General features: G+C 43.2%; 1 protein-coding gene across 3 annotated transcripts in view; it reads right to left on the bottom strand.

Moving 5' to 3' along the window:
• Positions 1-21853, bottom strand: part of KDM4B (lysine demethylase 4B) — a 95280-nt gene that overhangs the window by 16547 nt on the left and 56880 nt on the right. Inside the window, exons 9-15 of one of the 3 annotated variants that reach the window (XM_051639691.1) lie at positions 19285-19481; positions 18799-18831; positions 14873-15042; positions 8420-8928; positions 7003-7123; positions 3420-3598; positions 1965-2187 (exon numbers count right to left, since the gene is read on the bottom strand). In XM_051639691.1, the coding sequence (XP_051495651.1) occupies positions 1965-2187; positions 3420-3598; positions 7003-7123; positions 8420-8928; positions 14873-15042; positions 18799-18831; positions 19285-19481 (1432 nt within the window). The remainder of the gene's footprint in view (positions 1-1964; positions 2188-3419; positions 3599-7002; positions 7124-8419; positions 8929-14872; positions 15043-18798; positions 18832-19284; positions 19482-21853) is intronic. The other 2 variants (XM_051639692.1, XM_051639693.1) reach the window with 2 other exon arrangements.

Genomic DNA, 21853 nt, shown 5'->3' with positions numbered 1-21853 from the left:
ATCCTGTAAAAGGCACTGAGATTTGTTACTGAAGACAACAGGGACAAGACATACAAATAGTTTTGAAAAATTGGATCTACTTGATTCTCACCAGCTGGCAAAAAAAGCCTGGAGGAGAAAATTAAACATACCACAAATTGCTGGCCAGCATCCTGGCTAACACAAAGTTCATCCCATGGCCTTTGCCTGTCCTAACAAAATGGAACATTAAATTGCAGCTGGAGCATCTCCAGTTACTGAATTGGACTTAAAAGAAGTTTTTCAGCAAGCACTGAGATGGCCACAAGAACCTGATTTATAAAAATCACCCACTTAAGCAGAGAAACATGATGTCAAAAAAAAGTCAATAATATAGATCCAGGGCTGTCTTCCACATCTGAAGTCTCTTTTCATCATATGGCAAAGCAAGGAAGTAGATCCAAGGCAGTCCTAGAAAATGGGCAGGGGTGTGGGGGCTAAAAAACTGAGCTGGTGATGGAGCTGAAGGAGAAACAGCCCCTGAAATCCTGCTGGATGTACAACAGGCTGACACTGCAGGAGGGATTCCTTGCTCCAGGACCACAGCGAGCTGGACTATGGGATGTGAGAAGAGAAACAGTCCCACTTCTGAACACCAGGCTGTCCTGTAACTATGATCCAAACAGAACAACAAAAATATGCTCTTTTTAGGAATTTTGTCACTGCCTTTAAAGCTCAGAAACCTTCACAGGAGCTTTCTTCTCTCTGTGTCCTTGCTGCTGTCCTAACCCAGCACAGTTGGGTGAGGGCACTTCTCAAGAACAAGCAGACTGCCAACTGGTTTTGCAGCATGCTGCCAGATTAACCAAAATACACCTCAGCACTGCAATCCTGTAATCAAAGCAAAAGGACTCTCTGCAGCAAAGTCAAGGGGATATCACAGTCTGGAAGTACAAACAGCAACAAGGAAACAAGATGTTGGAGACCAGCTCAGAGCAGGTTTCACTTCTGTCCTATCCTCAAGGGTCGAACAAAGCCAAAATAGGAAGGTAAATTTCTCTGCACCCTGAGACTGCAGATTAACATCACCTTGCCCACATCCCTCTGTCCCTAAATAGATTTTAGTCACTGAAACCATTTTGATAGACTGGACGATGGAGGACACATGGATGTAGAAGGTGCAGCACCTCTATTTTGATTTCTGAAGACAGCAGAATTTCTCCCCACACTCACTCTGCATCGCATGCACTTATTAGCCAGAAGTGACCACAATCATGGATGCAGTAGGGAAATAAAAGTTGCATTCCAGTTCTCCATGCAGAACAATCCTGCTGAGCTGCACAGGGACCTGCTGACTATAAAATTGGAACAACAAAAGTAATTCCAGCTGATGCAAGTTAAATAAGATTTCCCATCTGTCAGGATCAAACAGCTGAAGAGTAATTCCTCACATCTCCTAGTACAGTGTAAATGCTAACTAGATGTACAATCTACAGTGAAGGTACACCCCACCAGGATTAATCAGACCTTCTTTTAGACAGAACTAGCAGGGAAACAAACAGACATATGTTTCTTTTTGCAATCAAGTGCCATTCCTACAAACAGTAACACAGACACCAATAAAACCTATCTCAAACTACTCCAATCTCTGATGCACGTGACAACACCACAGCCTTACCCAGCAGACCAATATTTGAACAAGGGAAAAGAGTGCCAGCAGCTTTGGCATTTCTTGCTTTATTATAAAAAAATTTAAAGATGACAAAGAATCTTTTCTGTGAGAATGAGGCAACTAAGCAAACAGAGAAAAATATTTGTGCGCATTTTAAAGATCAGTGACTGCCCAGATAGACCCAAATATACACATACTAGTACCAGAAAAGGAAGAAGTGGGAGTCACAGCTAGAACAAGTGTGCCCAGAAGGAATTCAAACACAGGCAACATGCAAAGAAACCTGGGAGTTTCTCAGTACCCAAAAAGCTTTAGTGAAGAAGGAAACACTCACTAGCATGAACTTGCAGGCAGCATTTGGCACAGGATATCAAGGGACTGGTTCCATCCTCTCCAATGTATGAATTTGAAGGAAGAGGCTCTGTGTTTTCTCCACTTGAGGTAAAGCACATCTCTGGGATCAGAGGCTTGGTCTTCTGTCCACACTTGGAAAGGTGGATGAAAGAGCTGGTCTCCCCCACAGAGACTGGGACAGCTTCTTTATCCATCTGTAAGGACTTAAAGAGAAAATACCATCATATGGAATCACTTCTTCCCTGCTCACAGTTTAAACCTTAAAGTCAGAGTGTTCCCCTTGAAAAACAGAAGTCATCCAACACCTGACCCCATGCAGGCAAATAATGAACTTTAGATCCTGCCTTTTCATGCAGACCCCCAGCCCTGCCTTGTGATCCCCTCTCTCTTCCTTAGGCCTGTACTGAGATCTCTCATTTATTCTGAAAGCTCAACAAAGTCATTTATTCTGAAAGCTCAACAAAGAAAAACATATAATGAGAAGCTTCCCCTGTTTTTCTTCTGTCAAAATCTAAATTCCTAAATCACAGCTGAAAACATCAAGAAAAAAAAAAGGAAAATATTAATTAAAGCAAGACCTTAAGACCTTCCATCCCCCTCTCCCATCCTTTTGGCATCCTTCCCTGCTCTTTCTGCAAGAATTTCTTCAGAAGGACATTTCAAGGTTTCTGGTAGCAGACCAGAGTTAAAAGCAATGGATTAAAGCAGCCTCAGCTGTACCCAGTTTTCCTTCCAGCCATTACACAGCAACACCCAGCAATCAGAACAGATCTTTTACTTTCAGTCTGTATAATAATAAATCAAGAGACTTTCTTGAAGTGGGAGGTTGGTTCTGCTTTGCCCAGAAAAAGCTTCCAACAGATACATACGCATCTAAGGCACGTATTCCTGGAGGACACACAAAGCCAGATTTGGCTCTATAAAGCATGCAAGAACAAATCAATACACAACTGGGCAAATAACTAATTCATCTGATAAATTCTGCCTTCCTGCTCATAACATATCCCAAAGCATATTGGTAGTTTCCCCCAAAAAATATGATGGATGTGCTTACTCAGGAAGTTTTTCTTTAGCTGCTTGTTTGCATATATTCAGAACTCTGGGACTGTATCTAAACTCTACATCTGTATCACATGCCACACGTGGCACAGTTTTCCTGCATGAAACAGGGTTTGCAGTGCAAAGCTCTTTGTGTGTGATTTAAAATATGAAAGCTGGGAAAGCCAGAGAAGCTGGGAAAGAGAACAAAAAAGGCTCCATCCACTGCCTCTACCAAATCTGAAGACAATTCTTTGGTGGGCAAACTATATGAGTTTTCTTACTTAATGACAGAATCCCAGAGTGGTGGGGTTGGAAGGGACCTCTGGAGATCATCCAGTCCAACCCCCTGCTAGAGCAGGATCCCCTAGAGCAGATCCCACAGGAACACAGTTACCTGGTTATAGGGGTAGAAGAGGGTACAGACAGCACAGTATGGCTCACTCAGGGCAGCAGCTGCATTGAATTTTCTTTCAGCCGGGAAATTATGTGCTTTATTCTTCCACTGGAGGGAAAGTAAAGATTTCATAGCTTCTGGGTCACTCATATCTTCCTCTCCAGAAAATGGAAATGTTTCTAGGAAGAAAGAAATAAAAATAAATCCCCAAACAAATGGACAGTAGAGGCAAAACAGGATACAGAGGGTAGAGACAAAAGGCAGCAAGGTGGGGTTAAACAGCTGATGTTTTGACAACAGAAGAAGTTCAATTAGTAAGCACATTCAGCTCACTCATGGTTCCTTATTTGTGTGTGCCTCAAATATTTCCTTAAATCACAGAATCATGGAATGGTTTGGGTTGGAAGGGACCTGAAAGATCCTCAGGATCCAACCCCCTGCATGGGCAGGGACACCTCCCACCAGCCCAGGCTGCTCCAAGCCCCATCCAACCTGCCCTTCAACACTGCCAGGGATGGGGCAGCCACAGCTTCCCTGGGCAACCTGGGCCAGGCTCTCACCACCCTCACACTCCAGAATTCCCTCCTCCTGTCTCACCTCAATCTCCCTCTTCCAGCTTTCATCCAATAGAGACACCAATGACCTAATGGAACTAGCCTTGAGGAAGAAGGAAGAGAACCTTGATTTGCTGCCTTTGTAACTCCACTTTCTAGCTGTGGGAACCTACAACATCCTTGTAATGAAGCCAAGTTCAAACTGCATGATGCACATGCAAAGAAATCCCCCTTCCTCTCTCCCGATGAACCCTCTGGAAGAGGCTGGTGCTGTTTGGTCAGGCCAGCTCCCAGTCCCACCAGTCAGCAGCGAGCCTTTTTCAACATTCCCAAAGTGCATCCAGTAGCTCCTGCTACCAACACCAATCTTGGCCATGAGGTATCTTGAGTTCAAGTCCTCATTTTACTTTCCTGCAGCTGCTTCCACCAAGCAGACACCACTATGCCCCCCATTTGCATTCAGCACCACCTCTTCTACTGCCACAGCTCTGATAGGTACTCCTTGTGCTAATTAGTTTGCTAATTCTTTATTTTTCCAAAACCTTAAAAAGGCCCTTGGTATTTTAGGATTAAACCACAGCAGAATCCATTTGTGTCAGTTTGGGACTCCAAGTTTCTCACCGTTCCTTATTCAGGAATTTTGAAACACTGTAAGTGTTAAATAAATTTTCCACACAAGACTAAGTATAAATCACTCATTGCATTGTCAATCTGCAAAGTCTCCAAAAGAACAGCTTTGGCAAGGAGAACTCAAAAGCATCTTAGTAGAACATTATCCCCAGAGCTCAGCACATTAAGCCAAATTGTTCACTGCTTCACTGTTAATTACTGGAAATTCGTCATTAATGTCTGAGTCTCCTCCCCATTCTTACCTCCCTTTTAGAGTTTCAGACTCTTAGGTGAACAGAAAGGATAAAAGGAAGTTGTAGTAAAAGACTAATGGCTAAATTTACATCTCACATTTTAAATGTTCCTCTCAACTAATCTGGTATTTGCCAAACGTAGGAAATTTTATTGAGTTTAATTCATCCTTTTTTTGAGATGATGAACACTGTGTATCTGTCACACTTCACATGAGGGTCACTTCCCAGAAAGTGGCTTTTCTTGCTATATTTTTTTATCTTGGTACCCAAAGGCAAACAGTAATTGGTAATACTCTTGCCTTTTCCACAACACAGCCTAGGATTCTGCTGGAAAGGGAGACAAACAGAGCCAGCCTTGCTACCAGGCTCCAGCTTTCCTTCCCAGAGGAAGGTCCTGCTTGTGCCAGGAGCTGACTGCCAGTACAGGGTGTGTCAGAGCAGAGCTGGCCCACACATCAAAACTGATTTACAAGGATATGTTCTACACTCTTAACTTCAGCTACATCTACTCCACATATCATGGAAAGCATAGATAAAATTGAAAGACCAGCTGATACTTCTGAGATGTCTCACTTCCAAAGCAGAGCTCAACCCTCACCTTTTGAAGAGATCAAGCACCTTTAATGACATTTTAAGACATGACCCAAAAACCAAACCATGTGTTTGTCCAAATTTTAGTCAAGGCACATAAAGAGACAGGCAGGGATTTATGGTGTCAGGGAAATCAATGAAACCAGGATCATAATCCAGAGTGACAGAAGAAAGGAAATGACTGTAGTATGTTATGTTATCATCACCTGCACTCATCCCAGGATGGATTCTGGGTGACACATGGCACTCAGGATGGCTCCTATATTTTAAGCAAGTTATACACAAGTAGAAAAGTCTACCAATTTGTGTCAACTGAAGCTTAGTGTAACATTTGCATTGCCTTAATTTACATGCTCACTCTTCCTCACTGCAGCCTCCACATCATCCCTACACGTTAGCCCTGAAAAAGCAAGGAGTGCAGAGAGCTGCTTCTATTCCCTGGCAGGGAAGAAAAGAATCTGTTTGATCAGATTTTACCCACCAGTGCTGTACATCAGCCCCCAAGAAATGCCAGCTTTCACAGAAAGTTGCTCTTGAGTCAGGCAGCAAAGCCCCTGCACACCATCCCAAAGTCAAACCTGTGAAAAGATGCTGCCTAATGAGGACCCTTCACACAAAGTTTGCTGCAAGGTCTCACACCAAAACCAGCTCACTAATCTCAACTGCCTTTCAGTGCTTCACTCTACTTTACAGATGTGCAAGACATCAAATGCATCATCCTTGGCAAGGAACTGGAGCTATGTATGTGCAGAGTATCCACTTCCTACTTAAAGGTTCTCTAAAACCCTCGGAAGGAGAGCAAACACCAAGGATGTTCTCCTTTTGAATTTGAAGTTTCAAGTACCTTGAAAGCAGGGGCTGCGAGCTACACCATTGTGTACATGTCCCAGCATGCAAAAGCTTCTTACTGTGGACTTTTCTATATATTCCAAGTACTTTATCACATGGGCAAGACCCAGAAGCAGTAAATTACAGGCACAGAACAGAAGCGAGAGGTAAGAGAAGTTTGTTTTCTCTGGGTTCAGACTGCTGTGGCATTCACAGTGACTGGAACATGGGAAAAAAAAACAACCCAGGGATGTGCATTTAAACACTGAGAGACTTTCTAATTCTCATTTCTGGATCTGCCAAGAAAAGCCGGACCCCAACATTGACATAAATTTAAAAACCCATCCAGAAACTTAGAATTAACTTTCCCCATACACATCACAGCAGACCCAACCTCTACTGCCCTCTGAGGTGAACAGATGTAATTTCAATGCAGTATCTAAGAAGGAGCTTTTACTTTAAGAGGTTGTTTTCTCTGAACTCTTTTTTCCCTTTGCCCAAAATGCTGCCTCATTCTGCAGCCAGCAAAATATTTTTCTTGAGAGAAAAAAGGGAGGGAGGTGAGAAGGGACACCTCCCACGGCTGAATTTCGTTTCCAGCTGGGTTATGAAAATGGGAACATGCTGCATTTTCTATCAGCTAAGTGTAACACAAAAAGTTTCAGATCATCCAGTTCTGTTAACAGCTTCAGCAATTTTTTCAGCTCAGACAAGACACACAAGCATCCTTAATGCTGCTGCACTCACCCTCATCACTCGAGGTCTCCTGCTTCACCACCGACAACGGGGAGCGCGTTGGTGGTTTGCCCAGGGGATGACGACGACTCTTCTTTATCTCCATCTTCATCTTTGAAAAAGCAGAAGCAGTCTGGAACAAACCAGAAAGAGTCCAGAACAAACCAAAAAGAGATCGGAACAAACCAAAAAGAGTCCAGAACAAACCAGAAAGAGCCCAGAACAAACCAGAAAGAGCCCAGAACAAACAAGAGGCAGCTGGAAGGGAACCCCAAAATATCTTGGTAAGCAAGGGGGATTACAAGGACAAGAGAGGCAGAATCCTTGTCATAAAGAGTTCCTGAATTTCCATAGCAAACTTTCCACTGCCTTTTGGCTGTAATCAATAAGCCTCCTGAGCCAATTACTGTAGCAGATAAAGGCAACGCTGTCTCTTGGATGTTGGGTAAACTAGTGTTGTCTTAAAGTCAGAACAGCCTTTAAGTCTGTCCATTCCATTAGCTTATGAAAAGTCTGGTCAATCACATAAAGAGCCAGGAACTCTAGCACGAGAATCATGTACAGGGCAGAGAGGACCAGAAACATTTTACTAGAACATCAGAGTGCATTTTATGCAAGTATATTTATACTGGTACCCACTGCTCTGTGTACCAGGCCATGTTGCAAGTACTGCCTGCACCCTCCTCACAGGGGCTCACAGGCCTCTCTCTGTGATGGGCACCAAACACATCTTCCTCCTTTAGGAAAAAGGAAGAAGATGCCTGTGACAGGTTACGTGCCCTGAACCATCATGTTCATATTTTCTGCCAGCTTTTCCAATGCTATCATCTCGTGATGCAAAAGATCCCCAGGCAGCACTACCTAGCAGGCCAACACTTAGAAGCATAAACCACATGCTGGAGAAGCAGAAAGCTCATCAGCTGCAGAAGTCAGAAACAAGGGAGAGGAATTATTAAAATGTTGGTGCCATCAAAGTTCCCCTGAGGATTGTTTGGTTTTACCACTCTGAGAATAGTTGCCCTGCAGCAGCCACTTGCTTGTGCTGGGTCTTCTTGATACTGTTTGAGACCAGTATTATCAGAGACTGGTTTAGGTCGGAAGGGACTTTACAGATCATCTAGTTCTTAACCCCCTGCCCCTCCTAGTGGGACACCTCCCACTAGACTAGGTATTAGCAGCAGGAAAAGATTCCCTCTTTCACCTCTTGAGGACAATAACAGCTTCAGTTAATCCTCTAGCCCCAGTGCCATGAGGGACTGAGCTGTGAGAATTTGACCAGTCTCTTCCCATGACAGCACTTTGTGGTCACCAACATGGCATGGCCTCACTGGAGGCTCAGGCACATTTCAGGCCTCCTCTCATTCCAAGTTTGGTCCCCAACTTGTCCCTTAAAACTAGCAAGTCTCATAGTCGCCTCCTCCACACGTACCTGTACGTCACTGACCGCTGCAGCCACCTCTGCAGTTTCTACTTCTGCCTTCTCCTCCTTCACAGGGATGTCCACAGGGACAGTCTGCTCCCGCCAGCCTGGACTCCTCTGGGTGGCAAACTGCTCAAAGGCCTGTTGGCAGGACATGCGCTCCTTGTCAAACACCACCTTCTTGGTCCGTGGCACCACGTAGAGCATGGGAATGATGGGCCGGGGTTTGAAGTCGTCCTCCTCCACTGGTGCCTCCAAGGGCTGGATGATGTTCAGGGGAGCAGGGGGCAGGCTCTTTTCTGCTGTGGGCACTGTGGCAGGTGCTGGTGGCCGTGCTGGTGGCACCTCCTCCTCTGCCAGCTGCTGTGGTGGGACTGCTGGGTTGGGCAGCGGCTGCTGCTGCTGCTGCAGAGAAGCTTGAGGCGCTTGCAGGTGGTGCTGGTGTTGATGGAAAAGGTGCTTCTTCTTCCTCTCCCCTTTTACTTTTGGAGGACGGGCCTTCACTTTGCAGTCACCTGCTTCAAGAAATAGGCAACATTTAGGCTCACATGGCGAGACTTCTAGGCATTCAGTAGTTTTTCTCCTTCTATCAAATAGCTGGGCTAACTCAGGACATTCTGGCACCACCTCTCCCCTCCAAGAGGCAGACTGAAAGCTGCAGACACGTTCAGCAGGACCTCAGCACTGCCTTAGAAAAGTCCATTTTAGAAATAAAAGACTCTTGTCATTTCTATGGAGTATTTCATTCCTGACTGGAGCAGAAAGGCTGCCAAAATGAATGTTGCCCAGAGGGAAAATATCTAAAACCCTAAGAAACTGGACAATGTGCCAAAAAGATGTAATATCTGACATTAGCCCTGACTCTGTGCTTCAAGTTTTCTGGATCACCAGCCTCCAAAGTGGGGTGTGCAAGACCATCCCCTGGGGTGCAAGAAGAAAATATGTTTGTACCATTGTCAAACAGATCTTTTAAATAGTATTTTATCTTATCTCCTCCTTTTAAAAACATTTGTGCATTTTTTTTATAATGGACATAATGTATTAGTACAGTAATACATGTACAGATTTTTATAAATAAGTATACACATACTGGGAGGTGTGCTCAACATTCTTGTGCTGATAAGGGGGTGCAATCAAAAAAGTCTGGAGACCACTGCTGTGTGGCACTAGTTTGGCCTAACCTCTGGGCCACCCCCATTTTCTGCTCCCTCTCTTTGCAAGCACAGCTCTTATCTGACTATTACTGTGCATCAATGCATTCACCAGCCCAAGGAAATGAAGAATTGAATAAAGATCCCTGATTCATTATTACCAAAAGATTTCTACTGTAAGGGCTTTTAAAAAAGATGCCTTTAAAGCATAAATCAAGTACAGCATTGAACTAAGTCTGTAACAGACACGACGCCAGCACTGGTTACTGAGATATCCTTTCCTAACGCTCACTCCATTTGTCCTTGTTTCTCTGTGCTTACTGTCATTCATCTTATCTGCAAAGTGTTGCAGGTCTCTTACATGGCTGTGACAACAAAAACACTTCTTGAACAGCCAGCCATCTCAATATTTTTACCAGAGGCAGTAACGACCCATAAAAGTCCTCCCCATCCATCTTCCCAACAGATCTCTGTTAAAGGAGCCACACAATCTTGAGTTTACAGCAGTAATTAAAATTCCTAGTCTCCATTAAGCAAGTGTCTCCAGGTTAGGAAAGGAGATGCCTTCACATCCTGCCTTATTCCATCTAGGAGATGTATGTTCCCTTTGTCCAGCTATCCCCCCACTTCATGACTGAAGGTATCAGTTCACTCAAAGGGAAGTAAATAATAGATGCTCCACAGACTGATGCCAGGGCTCTATTTGTTTCACAAGAGATTGTTTTTCACCTGCAGATGCTGTGACTAGATCAATCTGCTGCAAAAGGTAATTTTCCCACTACTAGGATGGGGAGGAGGGCTGATGGCAACAGCAGACAGACTATTCACCCTAACGATGATGCTCCACCAATCCCAACCTTCTCACATTCCTCCACCAAGGACTACACCAAAGCCAACCAGCCAAGCCTAGCAAGCAGAAAATCAGACAAATCATCACACAACACCCAAGGATCTGAAGGAGGAAGGGTTTGAAAAGAGAAGGTGAATAATCCCACTGAATAATCCCTGCTGGAATCTCCTGGAAGATACCTCAACCTGCAGTGAGGTGCCCCTGCTCCTAGCAGGGAGGTTGGATCTTGATGATCTTTAAGGTCCCTTCCAAGCTTCACCATTCTATGATTTTAAGACATTTCCCAGAAATTTGGTTTGATGACTTTATTTACACGAATTTATAAACATGGGAACAAGGCCAGCCCAAATACTTAGTGTTGTACTTGTGTGGGTAGCCCCTCACATAAACTGGTTTGTTCTATCACAGAGAAAGGAATATTGAATTTCCTTAGAGAAACAAACATCCTGAATGAAAGGCAAATTAGATTTTTTCCCCAGTTGCACAAAACCAGATCATATTTACTCTCTATACACTTGCAGAATTCTCTACCCAACAACAAAACAAATGCCATTCACCAGCATTATTGACTTGTGAATGGGTGATGTGACAGCAGCTGGCATCTAGAACTCTGCTTAAAAGTTTTTGTATTAAGATGAACAAACAAGTTGGCAAGTGGATCTATAAAATCAGAGGCCAGGAAAATGTGAGGTAAACTTCCAAATCCCTATCTGGCTGTCACGAATACTTCCAGAAAGGAAAGGGAACTGGATGCCCACATCAGCAGGGTAGGTTAGCAGAGGAATCCATCAGCTGCCCTGTGAAGGGGAAAAGCACAGGTAGCAGAGCTGGTACATGTGGAAAGCAGCAGTGGGGTGATGATTTTTCATGGTGAGAAGACTTGCTTGTTTAGAGATAATATGAAATACTACACAGAGCTCACAGAAGTTGCAGCTATATATATTACCTCTGAGAGGAAGAGGTGTTGGTGGGGAAATCAAATCACTTATATGGGGAAATTGAGTCACTTACACAGGACCTTACACTTTAATTGTGGGCAGTAAGATTGTAAAAAGCTTCTGTAAGAGGATGAACTTCATCTGCTACAGCAATATCCCCTGGTAGCAGGCAAAGACAATCAGAGATGGGCTTTAGCATCAGTAATTTAGCCACACCTTCAGTTACATTATCTGTACTGTCAGCAGGTCAAAAAGCAACTGTAAATTAGGCTTATTAATCTAGCAGAAGCACAAGCACAGAGATAAGATGAAGCTAAACACAGGAGAAAGCCTCTAATAAAGCACTGCATCCTTTAAGTGTCTGTGTTTGTCTCATAGTTGCACTCAAAGGTTTTTCTTTAATCCACACAGGAGACTGTGAAGAAGATGAAGCAATCACAAAGACTACTCCATCATCCCAAAGCTCCTCCTAAACACCGAGTTTACATTTTCACTTAAGCAGAGAATATTACCCCAGAGCAACCCCAGCACACCCAGGATTTATATCCTATGCTAACAGAATATGGGAACACAACTGACAGAACAGCAGGAAGCCAAAGTGGTAAAAAAACACCTTGTGCTTCCTCCTAGGAGTTGTGTCTGCTCAGTCATTACCAGAACTTCAAGCAGCACATGCTACAAACACGTAGATGGCCACAGGGACTGCCAGCAGATTTCTGACAAAGCTCTGTGTTCTCTACATGATGCCAGAAAAGTCCAGAAAGCCTCCAGGACAAACCCCTGTGCCATGACATTGTTTGATGATAAACCTTGCACAGTCTCATCTCTTAATGACCTAACACTGGAGAAAAACCAGTGAGAGACCAGCCACTGCTTGGCAGTTGGCCAGTTCATGAGATCTTGCCTCACGCAGCAAAGGGTCATCTAGAAATCAATTCTGCACCAGTCTGCCCTTGCAGAGAGATGACAGCAGAGAAGTTTTCAGTTCTGGTTTTTCAGGCAGCTTGGTCACAGCACCACTTCATGTAATGATGTCCTAGTTTACAGCTGCACTCCAGAGCGTAAGTGGAAACAGCATTTGATGAAATGTGGTGGGAAATGACAGACTGCTTTGCAGTTTGGTGCTGCATTGCTGCTTCTCACGTTACTGAAAACAAAACAAAAGGAATCCTCCTGGAAGATACATGGTTTGTAGCCCAGGACAGCAGGACTCTGAACAGGCACAGCCCCACAGGTAACCCTGCTGACTCACTGGGATGTATTTCTGCTGCTCAGCACACCCAGAGAACTGCAGAGCTTACAGGTTTTCCCTTTTCATTTCTACTCCCAAGACAACCTGCTAAGAATTCTAAATGCATTAATAGCAACATAATAAATTATTAATATTAGGCTGAGTCATAAAAACCGAAAGAAAACACCTTAAGGTATATGGGTCACAAATCTTGACTACAAGTTATTAATACTCAGCTAGTCCAAATAACCAACACAAAGCATAAGACCTACTTTGAAACTATCAAATATTACTTTGATTCTTCCTCCTTCTCAAGGTCATCTTTTGTGGTGTAAGTCAGACATGAAGCCAAAGTAAAATCAGAGGAAGAGAAAAAGGAAGTGAAGGTGGAGGTGGACAGCTAAACTGCCATGAGCAGGGCCATCCAAACAGATGCTATTTTCCTTTTCAAGATAAAAGTCTTAGACACTTTAGAGAGGTAAAGCAGGCAGGAAGACGTAGAAAACTAGAGAATCTGGTGGTATTTAATTGCCATATTGCATTAAAAAACTTGTGTCTTTGCTAACAGCCACAGGGAACACTAGACCTCTCAGAAATTGCAAAGCAAATTGTCTGGTCCTGGTGACACTTCCTGCAATGGTGCTGAAAATAATTTTTTTCCCTCCTGTGCTAAGTTACAGAGCTCTTAACATGTGGTCTGAGTGTATGATTTGGCACTTATTCAGCTAGAACAGAGTCTTTATTGTTCCTCTGCCATTCTAAGGATCTTGGATCCATGCTTGTCACTTACCACTTGCCTCTGAAGGGGTATCAGCATTTTTGGGCTATTTATTATTACCCTCAACTGTTAAAGCTGTACAAGAGCTAAGAACACAATTTAACACACTGCTGACCCTCCCAGGTTTAGGGCAATAGGAATGAACTATCTGCACGGTGCTGCTCCTGCTCTGTACAACAATGATATTCAAACTCCTTATCTCTCATGAAAAGAGAAAACCCACAGTGGAGCTGAGAGACTCTGGCACTGAACAAAGACCTCCATTCCTTTCCCAGAGCTTCCACAGATATCTTTTAAGATCATGATTAAGGTTCTCTCAACAGTTTGCAGCATCAGTTTGCTCCAAATGCTAAACAAACAGTGCATATATACAGTATCTGAAAATTAATCCACTGGTGTTTTTGAAACCCTCCAGAGTGCCTCAAAGAGAGAGCACATCCCAGACACATCAACTACTGAACCACTCACATTAGAGGGGGAAAAAAAACAACAATAAAGCAGCTTCCTTCCAGCAAGAACTGCAACATTTCATACACAGCCAAGGAAAGGAATGTGTCACCAAAAAGTGCCCAGCAAGATGGCTGAGGTCAGGCCTTTAGACTAAAAACATGTATCAGGAAGATGGCATGAAAAAAAACAACCACAAACCAAGATATTTTCTGGGTTTGCAACAGGCCTTCAGGTATGTTTTGCCTTAAGTCTTGGTGTATTCCAACAGCTTCAAAGAATTTTAAAAGACATTGTTTCTTACAGGACCATAATATTAAAAACATGATGTCCAGAAGTGCCAGTGAGCAGAGAAAAGTCAAGTGACTTATCAAAGGTTGCACAGAAATTTAGGCACAGATGTGTGCAAACAGCTCTGTCATTTTATTAGCTCTTACTCCTCTGCCTTCTAAGCAGTTTGGAACCTGTGCTTTCATGCAGAAGAAAACAAAGGACTGGGATTGTTGTCATGGCCTGGTGTGAACTTCAGCCAGGCAGAGAAAGTAAAGAAGCTTCTCTCCTAGAGCCAGGCTTGAAGAAAACCAAACCTTCAACTTGGACTCATGCAGCAGCTGTGGATCCCACACAATCTAAGGTTGCTTTTATTCACAGTCTCTGTAAGAAACTGGGAGGAAGGAATGAAGGAAAAAGGGAAAAGATTAATTGCACCAGGGAGTGCACTAATCTTTCCTTCTCAGAGTAAGACACCAAATATATTTGTTTGTTTCTCTATGGAATATTTTAAAATATTCCTCCCCTAATACATATTTTTACAGACCTGTAATAGTTTTGGCAGAAATTTCAAGCCCTGCCAAGAAACCTATTTGGACTGAATCCTTAAAGAGAGGGAAAAATCAATTGTTGCTGTAAATGATGGTGTCTTTCAGTGAGCACAGATTTAGCATTGGGAAAGCACTGGTACTTCAACAGAAATAAACAACAGCAGACAAGTTATTTACACAAGTGTTTTAGAGAGCTGTCTTGCCCCTGCTCTCCACTGATCTGCCATCAGGGAGCAGGGCCCTCACCTTCTCCCTCAATCACTTTGGTTCTCTCCTCTTCCTCTAGATCTGCCCCTCTTTTCAGCTCCTCCTTCACTTTCACATCTTCCAAGGCAGTTTCAATAGCCATGACATCCCCAAGAGACTTCTGATCCTCTGTTTTATGTCTTCTGGGTTGACTTCTTTTTCTGTGAGACCTAGAAGTACAGAAGTGTGATTTGACATAAAAGAACAGCCTTCAACATACACAGTTATCACTGCCTTAAAATGCTGAATACAAAACAAAAGAATCTTCTTTGGAGAAATAAACCACAAGGTAGCTAACAATAGCTACAGGGCAAAACAAGATATCTGAAAGGGAACAGATGAGCCTTGCATAGCACAACATTTAAGATCCATTCACAGCAGCCTGGGTGTTTCTTGCAGAGCTTTTCCCACTGATCCTAATGAAAGGATCTCATGAGCTGCAGTTAAAATTATTTTCATTGTATTTTACATCTATTTTGTTTGTATGTCAAAATAGAGATGAAAATTTGTTACACATCTGCCTTTCATCCTCTGCCTCCATCCCATCATTTCTTTTCATTCTGGACACGGAAACTGCTGGAAGTCTGCAAAGCATCATCTTCCAGCTCTGAAACATGACCCAGCACTACCAGTTTCTAAGAACACACTGTAATAGATGCATTTAGCATAAGCAATAGGTAGTCTGTGACTTTTCAGTACCATAATTCACAGGGTGCAAGGCCCATGGAGAAGTCTAACTAAAAAAAAGTGCATATTAATATGATCAGACAAACACTAACGAGTCAATAGCAATGTTGTTCTTTTTAAAGAGTCAGTGCCACTAAGACAAAGGGATGACAGTGGCCACAATACATAAATGCAGATTCAGAAGTCAGGATCATGTATTTTGGTTAGGAACTGTATTAGGAGCCAAGTACCCACACAGCTACTCACTCACTCCCTGCCTCTCCAGTGGGACAGGGGATGAGCAGGAAGAACAGCCACAAAACTTGTCAGTTGAGACAAAGACAGTTTAACAGGTGAAGGGAAGAGGAAAGAATAAAAAGAGAATGAAATCAGCAAAGGAAATCCACTCACCATCTCCCACAGGCAGACCAATGCCCAGCCAGTCTCCAAACAACAGCCACCTTGGAAGCCAACCCTCTTCCCCCTAACTCTGCCCCAGTTTTTACTGCTCAGTGTCATGTTTTATAGTACAGAATATAACCCCTTGGCCCCTCTGGGTCAGCTGTGTCCCCTCCCAGTCTCCTGCCCCAGCCTACCACCAGGCAGGGAGAAAAGCAGGAAACAGATTAACTCTGGACATGGTGCAAACCCTGTTCAGCCAGAGCCAAATCACTGGGGGCAGCCACCAATCCCAAACACAGCCCCTTGGGCTGCTATCAAGAAAGTTAACTTCATCCCAAGCAGACCCAGAGCCATTTATTCTACCTGATCTATTCAATGGCTGCTTGAATGTTGAGTTTAAACAAGCTCTTAAAAAGAGACTGATTCAGAAAGCTGCAATTTTTACACCATTTTTAGCACGTAGGGATTATTTTGAAAGCAGCATCTTCCATATGGCCTCCCTGCTCCAGGCCCTTTGCATCTACCATCATGTCACAAACTCTAAAATGCAATCACAGCATCAGCCCAAAGCTCCAGAAAAGCTGCAATTCAGGTTCCCAGCCTCAGAGCCCAGAACTTCAGCTGCTAATTAGATTTGGAGCACAATGGAGTGAAGAGCCCTTAATCAGGTAACCAACAAAGGAGGAAGAAAAAAAAATTCAACCTGAGATGAATGATTGATAGAAAAGAAAGTTGATCCATATGCAGAGTCATTTATAATTGCTAGACTCTAACCATATGGTAGCTCTCCAAGTATAGATGTTAACTTCACACCTGCAAGACATTTATTAGCAGGAACACTCAGCTGAACCCAGAAGGATCAACTTTTCTCTTCACCATACCCTAAGTTACATATCACCTTCTCTGTAAAGGGAAAAGCAAGGTGGGAGGAGGAGAGAAACCTGTGAGACTTTCCCATTGCAGCTGGAACTTTCCATCGTTGGTGAAGAAAACATAGGAGTACACTCAAGTGTTACAAGCTAATTTTAGTGCAGCGTGTGTTTTATTCCTGGGGTGTAGAAATGCCAGGCAAAAATTAAATCACAAAGCTTTCTATTCACAGCAGGTAAAAAAGCTCTTTTTGCAGTGCTTTTCTGACTCTGAAGTTGTGGAAAAATTCAGACAGTCAGAAAGCACATCATTTAAAGGAAGTGTGCTTCCCCAACAACAGCTGAAGGCTGCATGATTCCAGAAGTAAAAATGTTCTGAATCTGATATCATTCCATACCAGAAAGGGGCTTTTTGTGGACTAGATTTAAACAGTCTCTTGCTGCAGCCATAAAGTAAACAAAGTTGAATTTTTCAAGGTAAGGATGAATGACCTTAGAGAAGAAATAACATCTCTCTCTGTGGAGTTTAAAAGCTCCATTTTCCAAAAGAGCTGGCAAAAAAAGTAGCAGTTGTGCCCTTTGAAGAAGAGACCACAGAGTGACTTAATTTAAGTAGATACAACTGTGAAGAGGTCTGAGCAGAGGTGAATCCCATTCTTCCAGTAAGTCCATCCTGCTGAGAAAAGCAGGTGTTCAAGTAAAATGATGTCTTTCCAAGCATAGGGGAGAGAGATGACTGCTAAGCAGTATTTGACAGCTTCAAAACTGCTTCAGGATAATAGTGACATAATCTAGGAAACTATGAAGAGATAAGGGGGGAAATAAAATACCTGCATCTGTTGTGAGAGCTCAGGTTAAGAGAGAGGCTCCTCTGCCAAGCAGAGGGAAAATAATCCTTGGTGTTCATTCAGTACTTAGCATTGTGCAAACATTACATTTATCTAAGTACTGTAATGGCCACAGGCAGTAAAGAGATTCCCAGTTTCCAGATGAGGAAGAAGAATATCGAGGGACCCACTGGAGTTCAGACAGTGATTGTACATAGAGCAGAAATCACAGCTTCTGACCTTCTTCTACACTGATTTTCCTGAAGCTCACTACAGAAGGAATAGCTGAAAACATTTTAGGAAGATAACCTGAGTGGAGCAGCACTGCAGAGATCAGCTCTCTCTCAAAATACCCTTTTTGTTATGGCTTTTGGAGCATGGATTTGGTGGGGAACACACTTTTCCATTTCAGCATTTGTAAAACAATGGACAAATCATTTCATGTAGAAAAGGCAGGACAGGATCACCAGTCCAAAGCCACTCCAGGTGACTGAAAACTGGGTGACAAAGACCAGTTCTAGAGAAAGAGACACAATCTAACTAGCATGTTACCTTTTTTCTTTGATAGAATGCCTAAATAAATCAGTTATCAAATGATCTGCTCAGTAGCTTTTAAACTGTTACTCAAAGGATCCTCTCAAAGATGACCCCAGAAACCTAAAGTGCATTTAAAGCTTTTTTTCCTGGATTTCAGAGAAGTGATGTTGGAACTGAAATTACAAGCCAAATTGACACACCTGGACAAAAAGGTACGATTTCTGTACAACACTCATACCAGAAATGCAACAAAGAGCAGAGAGCAGAAAGCTTTGTGTGCTGCAAGCACTTTGGGGAAGAGGCAGAGCAGGAATGAGTGTGATGTAAAAAGGGAGGGAGCACATGGAAGGGCACACACACTACAGGGGGACATGAAAGCCCTGTGGTCACCCAGTTTTTGCAACAGTGAGGCTTTTTCTTCAAGCAAGCTTGATGAGGAAGGGAAGTTCTCCCATGTCTACATAAAACCAAGAAGAGGTCTGAGAAACCCCAATGCCCAAGGGTTTTCCATGCCCTTTCAAGGAAGCAGGCATGGAAAAAGCTAACTGAAAAGGGAGTTATTCTTTTACAAAACTTGACAGGAATAAGAATGAAGTCATTTACGTTGATGAGGGAAGTCACATACCGGTGTTTGTTGTCCTCTTCCTCATCTCCTATCCTATAAAGCAAGATTCCAAGATTAAAAGGTTAGCATGCCAAATTCTCAATTCAAGCATGCTGAAACAGACAAAAATACAAACTCGTAGAAAATTAATACAGAGATCAAAGGAAGCACAGACAGGCATGCATAAAATCCTGTTTGCAATTGATGGGTTTTTTCCCTCCTGCTTTCTGATAAGTGAAGCTGTAAATGTTTACTAGAAACTTTTTTGTCTTCCAGGATAAGAGATGAGATGTGAGAGGACACAGAGTGTCCTACTTTTAGAAAACATGCACTTCTGTAACATTTAAAGGAAAGAGACCACCGAGGGAGAACATTACCCAAGAAAAATTACAAGACAAAGTATTAACAAATACAAATAGAGTTTGAACTATCCCAAACTAAGATTTACAGCAGTTAAAACAAACCACAGTGCTCAGACACAACTTGTTTTTCTTTTTTTCTCTTTACCTGCGAAGCACTTTAGCCTTCAATTCTGGTTTTGTCTCATTCCAGGCATCTAGTTCTGGGCTAGTCAGAGCTGTGGGTTTCATATGGTCCAGGACAGCAATGTCTTTTCCTTGTTTCCATAAATCATAACGTTCTGGTTGCAGAATCCTCACAAAAACATCCATGGAAATCTTCACCATGTCTTTGCGGCAGGTGCACTGCAAGAGCAACCCAGACACCACCAGCAGGTCAGAGCAGAGGGACATTTTCTTGTTGGCTGAGTTTGCTTTTCTCCAGAGGCAAAATTAACACTTGGTCTGCAGGGCCTACAGTGGGTTGCCAGGGTGGGTCAATGCTAGGATGATTTATTAGTATTCATTAATGATGGGGTTTTTCAGCTTAATGGAAAGCATTGACTCTACCTGCCCTTGGAGAGACCAGAGACAGCACCAGCTGCCACACTCTGAGGGCAGTTGAAGACCCTGCTCCCAAGAGTTTTCTTGTCCCTCTAAGCCCACCAACCAAGATAAAACTTTCTGGCTGCTGACACCTAGTCATCACAGAATCATAGGAGGGTCTGAGTTGAAAGGGACCTTCAAGATCATCCAGTCCCACCCCCTGCATGGGCAGGGACACCTCCCACCAGCCCAGGTTGCTCCAAGCCCCATTCAACCTGCCCTTCAACACTGCCAGGGATGGAGCAGCCACAGCTTCCCTAGTCATTAGACAGTGATAACTTTGATCAAGTCTGAGCCTGATCTCAAACCTACATCCCCTCCTTTAGCCAGTCTCTTGCAGTTTTCAGGCTGAAAAGAGATTATTAGTATCACTTCATAACAGAAAAAAGTCTTAAAGGAACAAAAGACTAACCTAAGCAGTTAAACTTCCTAATTATACATCATGATACTGCACATAAATCATTCACAAGACTGTAGAGAAATGCAAAAGGCTACAACAATAACTACATACTGCATCTAAACCACAGATGCCTAAGCCAAAAAAAAAAGTGCACGATGCATTTCAAGCAGTAAATGCTCATTAGAATTAACCTCTGGAATGACACCCTTGAGATTGTACCTACCTACAAAAAGACTAATTACAGGTGGTTTCACTTGGATATCCATTTGTTCTGATGAAGCACATAATTACCAGGACCTGGAATTCCCATCCAGGACACAGACTGAACAAGCCTCTAGTCTTTTTCAACTTTTAGCCCAAAAGAAGGTGCAGGACTGAAAAGGAGGCAGCAACACCCTGATACCCACCTGCCTCCTGGGGGCTGCAGCTCCAGCTTTGCTGCTGTGTGTGAAAAGTTGAGACCCCTTCTAGTTCTGCTCTAAGGTGCAAAGCTTTGCTTGGTGTGCACTTGGACTAATTGCTTTTCACCTTCAAACTGAGGATGAGGAAATTACAGACACTCTGCAGGATTTGTTTTTCACCCTCCCTCCACACCTTTTCTTCGCAGAAAAGCAGGAAATTAAACTTGCTTCTCCCCTTTCTTCTTTCATTTCTCACTACCATTATTAAAAGATTTATGGCCATAGTTAAAGAGAGAAAAAAAGAGTCTTTCTGTACAGTTCTCAGCCATCCCACTTCCCTCACAACTCCTGTTTTTCATTTTGCAAAGACTGCTGGCTACCTTCTGCTGCTCTGACCAGGAGAGCAGCAATAACCTGAGTGCACCGAGTGGGAAGGAGTTTTTATGGACAGACACTTTCAGGAAAACTCAATTCATTCAATGAATAATAGTGTGGGACGGAAAGATTGGAAATGTAATTTGGCCAAGGAGTGCCTGGAACACAGATGGTATCCATGCTTCAAATTCCTGGCCAGGCAGAAGCTTCTCACCGGCACCTCCATCAATATTGGCTTAAGGGATTTGTATTGAGCAGATCTGCAATCATTTTCCCTTAAGAAATGTTAAAAGCACCTGTACACTGCTACAAAAAGGAATACAGAAGAGCACCCCATAGCACCCATCATCAGGGAGCTACAGAGACTGTAGCTTCATGCCTTTACAAGGCATGAAAAATGGCTTAATAGGGGAATGATCCACTTTCTGATCCGAACCTGGAACCAAGATGCTGCAGCACACAAATGGCAGCTCCTTCAAATCAAACAGAGCCAATCCTGAGGCAGACAGGTCTCAAGGTCTCCAGCTACCAGCAGCTCCAAAGTCTCACAGAAATGTAAAGTAACCACAGGTTATCAGAGCCCACCTCCTGAGCTCTCTGGATGCTACTCAGAGAAATGCCACCATGGGCTGCAATCTCCAGTGCTCCACACCAGCAGCAGCCTGCAGTGGCCAAGTTCCCTTCTTTACACAAATCTAACATGATGTATGTTTGTATTTCAATTTTAATTTGATTTTATTGCTTTCACACTAGCAAGCATGAATAATTTACAAAGCCTCTTTCCTCTGGGGCTTCTTCCAGACCATACAGTTCTACTTCCTCAGCTGCTGAGGTTGGTCCCATTCACGTTCCCATAATAACCAGGGTACTTTTCCGTACCCTTCTCTCAGACCCAACAGAGAGATCCTGCTTAATACAATAGATGCTTCCAATACAACTCCAAAAGGGAATATGCA

This window comes from Apus apus, chromosome 24, assembly GCF_020740795.1.
Source record: "Apus apus isolate bApuApu2 chromosome 24, bApuApu2.pri.cur, whole genome shotgun sequence".
NCBI lineage: Eukaryota > Metazoa > Chordata > Aves > Apodiformes > Apodidae > Apus > Apus apus.
This window is presented reverse-complemented; position numbering and strand designations above follow the sequence as displayed.